General features: G+C 35.2%; 1 protein-coding gene across 1 annotated transcript in view; it reads left to right on the forward strand.

Moving 5' to 3' along the window:
* Window positions 1-3,615, forward strand: part of LOC104547458 (protein quaking) — a gene marked incomplete at its 5' end in the record, with an annotated part of 12,657 nt that extends 9,042 nt beyond the window's left edge. The window contains one exon of the mRNA XM_010193145.1: window positions 971-3,615. Within this exon, the coding sequence (XP_010191447.1) occupies window positions 971-987 (17 nt within the window). The remainder of the gene's footprint in view (window positions 1-970) is intronic.
* Window positions 3,616-6,063: the final 2,448 nt, after the last annotated feature.

Here is a 6,063-nt window from a genome sequence, read left to right on the forward strand (position 1 = left end):
CAGGAATGTATATGAAATGTCAGATTTTATTGTATTTGCAGAGTATTAGCTTTGAAAATGAATAAAGAGAGCTGTTTGTAGTTTTAAAATGCCTTATTAGTATCAATTAGATATTTTCTCTATTTTTTGATGTACTTAGAGCTTTTTAAGTATAGACTTTAAAATGGCAGGACTTTTACAGTGTTTACATGCAAGTGCATTTTATAAGTGTCCTATATGTGTAAAATAGTATTTCGAACAGGAAAATGCTGGCTAAAGTAGCAGGCTGAGCGTTTTCCTGGTTCCCACGATGATGCCTACATTGCTAGACTACAGTTTAGTATTGCTTTGTATCATGAGGCCAAGAAATTCCATGTTGTTTGTAAATAGAATAAATGAAAGGCAATAAAAAATTTATTGAACAAAAAAACCCTTTGTTTGGCCCATAGTTTGTTGAACCAAATTGTTTCTCTAAGTCCAGAATTTCTTAGATTACTCCATTCTTTTAACAACCAGTTATTAATAATCACATCCATCATTAATAGTTGCTTTAATGCTTGCACCTGGGGAGGTACTAATGCTTAATAGCAGTCAGATACTGATGCTGTGCACTGACTGTTGTTCCAGAAATCTTCTACCCAGTTCCAAAACTGTTCATTGTTTTTTGTTTTCCAGTTTCCTTCATCGACTGCTACTAACCATTAGTCGTTAGTCGTATTTTATCTCTATTTCTCCTGTTAACCAGTTTTGTGGGAGCGGGCTTCTCCTTCACGTGTCCAAATCATGATGGAGGGCTGTCATGATTTTATTGCATTCTGTAGATGGTGTCGATCAGTATGTCAGAATTAAACATGCTTGTTTTTTTTATTAGTTGTGATTAGTTTTCATGTTGTCATTAAGCCGTCACTAGCTGGAACTAATCTCTTCTCTATCTTTTCTTTCTTTTTTTGTTTTGGTTTTTTTTTTTTTTTTTTTGTTTCTAACCACCCAGCCGCCACCGGCAACTAACCTATGACCTTCTGACCTCTGAACTCTTCACCCAATGATGACCTGACCATGCCTGCCTGCTGATCAGTTAACTGGTAAACGCCTTTGCTTGCCTGTCTTCAGTGCAGCGAGCTGGGGCACTTGTCCGTTCGTCTTACCATCTAACAAAACAGACAAAGAAATTGTTGTCCTCCAACTCCGCTTTTTGTTGTTCTCCTGTTTGGGTGAAAGTGGTTCTAGAACCTGCACTGAATAGTAGTAAAGCAATAAGGTCCAACTCATCCCTCCGCACTGATCATCCTCTAGTGTCCCACCCCAAGCGAACGGTAAGGAGGCCTCGCACGAGATGGAGACAGATGTCCCTTAACTACCCGATGACAGAGGCAGTTACTGTGAGAGACTTCTAGGAATATTTTTCTTCTCAAAAAAAAAAAAAGGATAAAAAAAAAAGAAGTCAAAGCTCTCTCTGAATGTACTGTGTGATGATGCATCATGCATGAACCTTTGGTCAGGGATGTCATTGGGGAAGGGATTCCAAAAAGTATTCAAAATTTGATACGCTGTTTGGTCACTACCGGTGCCCTCAAAGGGCAGATGTTGCAGCCTCTTTTCTATTGCCTGCCAAATTGGACGTTTTAAAGGAAAGTGTGCCATGAAATGCAGATTACAATGACTTCTCAGAACTATGTTAATGCAGAGAACAAAACAGCAACACTATTAAGGCAAAATCTGAGTTTAAATTATTTTAACCATATTTTAATCTCCTCGGAAGATTACATGAGAACAAGGTACATGCATTATGTGTCACATTACTGGGCAAACTGTTCAAATATTTTTTTTAAACCTCCCTGTATAGAAAAAAATTTCATTAAGGATGTAAAAGCCATGCTTGCCTATTTGCTGTATACATGTAATGAAATTGTAGATAAAGTGTAGTGCATTGAAACAAATTGAACAAAAAAGTAGATACTTTTACTATACAAGGGTGCTGGTGCAGAAAAAATATATTTTTGGAAATGTAGCATTTTATACTTTCAAGTGTTATAAAAAAAGAAAAAAAGAACAAAGAAACCCTTTATTTCATTAAATGATTTTTTCTGGTGGTTGTCAAGAAACAAAAGACCAAAAGAGCCTTTTAGTCTTTCTTTTTTATTTTTTAAGTATTGGAATAAGTCTAAAGAAAAGGAAGTGCCTTATTTTCTTCATGGTCATTTAGTCAAATGTCTTGTATAATCAGCTTCTCCCTCAGACAAGTTACTGCATGCCACTCAGTCGCCCAGTATGTGAAAGAAGCTGTGAGGAAAGACAAATGATGAGTTGACCATATTAATTACCTGATTTTTGCCATACTAGTGTGATGTGACTTTGCCAAAATCTCATTATGTAAAATATTTGCTAAGTTTTTGTCAAAGCAGCCCATCGTTATTTCAGCTACTCTACTTTTTAAGTCATAGCAAATGCCGTACTTGTGCAATGTAAACCAAAGGGTTCTGCGATACAGACTCTCATGCTAAATGAGACTATTAGCTGACAAATGTTTGTACAGCTGGAAGTATGTCATTTTTGTTCAGGGATGGAGAGGAGTTTTCTTGGTTTTGTTTGGATTAAATATTCATCAAATACAGTAGGCTTTGGCATCACCCAGAAAACTGATGTTTGGTGGATAATGAAAGTGCTTAGCTAGATTTCAGTTGTAGTCTGAGCATGTCCCCAGTTTTCCCAAGCAGCTCCTGCAGTGGCAAACAGCATGCAAGTTACTTATTTTTCAGCTCTTCTTTGACTATCGTTAGATCTGCCCACTGGCTTTTATTCGTAAGATAAGCAGGAGAGGGACGTCAGCTGGTTGTTTGAAGTCCAGCTATACTTTATTTTTAACCTTTATTTCCACATGAGATTCGTACAGCTGGGCAATTGCAAGAGCTGAAGCTGTTGAACACACAGCGTTTAATTCTGAAAACATGAAGTATTACTTTGTGTGGGGCTCAGTACTATACTTGGCAAATATCAGGTGATAACTTTTTTCCCCTCTTGTCAACTTATTCTCCTTCTGCAAATCTTCACAGCTTCCGAATGAAAGGTCAATGGTAAGCTAAGAGGGCTTACATTTTTGAGCACCTGCATGGTGACCTCATCTAACATCTTGTCTCACCTGAAAATAATTATCAGTTTATTTACTATGCAATAGACATTCATCCTTTCGTATTCAGCTAGCTTTTTGTTTATCATGCCACCGGCTTTGTCTTCCTGTTACACATACAGTTGTGTTGATTTTACTTACAAGTATATGCTGTGCCATTTTGATTTTATTTTGGTTGGTTGGTTGAATAAACTTGCGACACTCAAACATTTGAGGATAGATTTGCTAAAACAATACCAGTATTTGATCCAGTTTCATCTCAACTATGATAAAACCTGGACATTTTAGATGTTTATCAAAGGTCTTTTACTGGGGGGGTAGGGGAAGTGTATGAAATAGATGTGTGACATGTGAAAGTAACGTTTGCTCTGAACAAACTTCTGAAAACTTAGTTGACAAAATTTTGGATCAACTTAAAGAAAAAAAAAGCATGACTTTTGAAATCTCTGAATGCCTTGGTTCTCAGTATTATCATCCTTTAATGACTTTTTCTTTATTAAAATAAGTAGTTTAAGACTTCTTTCTGACAGTATTATGTAATTTTTTTAGAGTGGGTAGATGGGAGTGTCGCTTGTATGTAACCATACAGATGACATGTATTTGTCTGTTCTTTATTATCTTAGTAGTTTCATGCTATGTATGTACCATAACCAACCTATTGCCTATGAGAAACATGTAAGATAATGTATTTACAGCCATTGTTACAAGTTTATAATGTATTTTTCTATCTTGTTTTATATGTATGTTATATAACATTCAAAAGAATTTTTTTCCTGATTGAGAAAAAAGGATACAAAATGCAAACCCCACAATTTTGATAACTGAAAAAATGCCAATTGTTTTGCAGTACTTTATTATATTGGGAGTGTTGTCTTTCTTGGGCTTTTAGTTAGCTACTGGATGAATACATTAGACATATTTGGGTTTTAGTTGGGTTTTTACATAGCTTGCATTTTAATTCTTTGGTTCTTTGCTGTTTCTATTAACCCATAGCATTATTTTAATAAATGTTATAATACCAACCTACTAACTCTGGACTATGTCTGTTTATTAACCATTACATGTTTAATTAAAATAAACAAATAAAGACGGAAGAATGTAAAGTCTTGAATTACTGGACTAACCCTGAAGAACGTGACCACAGATAACACAACGTGACTTGTTTTTATGTTGTTTGTCAGCTGACATTCTGCACACTACTATTAAGTTGGCTTTGGTCATTCTGGCCTTTTACCTTGGGGAATAGGAGCCAGTAGAAATGGGAACAAAGTAGCATTTTTTTGAGGCATTCTTCTTGTAGAGTCTTGCCACTTGCCTTTCAGCATCTGCATTACTAATTCCACACTTTCTTTTTCTTTCTCTAAAATAATTACTGTCGGCTCACAGCAAAAGAGCAAAGATGCCAGTGTATTGGTAAATCGCGATGGTGTACAGAAACCAGTTTGATTCTTTGTTGAACCATTCAGAGGTTGCAGTTAACCTCACAGTAATTTGTGATTTGTTGGTTTTGGCACCTGATTCACTGTTGCATCATGTGACATTTCTAAGCACAAGGTACTTCTAGATAGGATTACCATACATCAAAATACAAAATCTGGCAGTTTTCTTTGCCAGAAGTGTATTATTTTTGTCATGTCATGCTATTTTTAAGTAACTTTTTTTTCTTTTTTACTTCTGGTATAGTTTATCACTGTTGCCTTGCTCAGGGGAGTACAATTTCCGTAAGCCAAAGGTCAAACTGGATCATTTCCTAACAACTGCAGAAAGTACAAAAATACACCTTTTGCTAAATTACTAAGCGACAGCCATTTCAAATTCCAGGGCTGCCTTTGTATGGTCTTTATCCCTGTGGATGACTGTAGCAACATGAAAGCAGGGAATTGAAATGGTGAAAATGCTGTTTTGAATGTACATCTATGCAAATATTTTTTTGCTCTTAAAGCTTCCGCTGTCTGAGGCTCCTTTACATATCCTGGGTGGTCCTCCTAGATTTGTAATTTGTAAGTGGACAGTAATTACAGCTAATGTTGAGGGAGATCTTCAATGTAGATCACTCTTCAGATACCAACAGTTTTTGTGAAAGCCCAGGTTTTTTCCTGTAGATAGTAAAGATTCAGATGAGGAGTCCTTGCATCCGTTCAAATGCCTTCTTTAATTTATGATGTTTCAATCTACGTATCTTGAAATCCATGCAGTATAAAACTTTAATTTTAAAAAGTTCTCACAGCATTGGTAATAATTAAAATAGAATGCATCTTTATTTTTGGAAATATAGTCTATAGGAAAAATAGTCTATCTCTGATGAAGATGTTTGATAGTTTTTAATGGCATTGTAGCTCTTTGTTTTACAAAACTGTAAAGGTACAGCTGAAATATCAATGCATTTAGAATAGTTTCACTTGTACAGAAATATTTTTTAATTTAACAGATCATGAATATGTTACTATCCTAAAAGTCAGCCACAAGCAGATGATAAAAAAATTAGACATTTACAACAGATAGCATCAGGGCCTTTTGTTTGCATAATGGCACAAATTCATTTCAGAACTAATAATTTATATTCCTGAAGAATTTTATCAGAGGTACACATTTAAGCTTTATGAAGTACTCTCTCCACTATAGGTGAAACTATTCAGATGGGACAAAAGATTAGTACTTTATATTGAAGAATACTTCTATTCCCAGAACTACTGCTTTTCTGTAATATTTTTATTATTTTGTATTTTTTATTAGATCTGAACTGCTATCATACTTTGTCCACAGTGCATTTTCATCTCATTCTTTGTTATATGCAGTAGTAAAAGTTACTGTAGGTTTTGAAGTACTTTAAAGCTGAAAGGACAGCAAAAAAACCCTGAAAACTCTAAAATCAATTTTTTTTGCTAACTGTTGTCCGTGAAATGCATTTTGCCTTTTATGTAAGTGCCTGGCTGAAAATTTAACTATTTTGTAGTTTGCCT

This window comes from Mesitornis unicolor, unplaced genomic scaffold (genome assembly GCF_000695765.1).
Source record: "Mesitornis unicolor isolate BGI_N332 unplaced genomic scaffold, ASM69576v1 scaffold49579, whole genome shotgun sequence".
In the NCBI taxonomy this organism is placed as follows: domain Eukaryota; kingdom Metazoa; phylum Chordata; class Aves; order Mesitornithiformes; family Mesitornithidae; genus Mesitornis; species Mesitornis unicolor.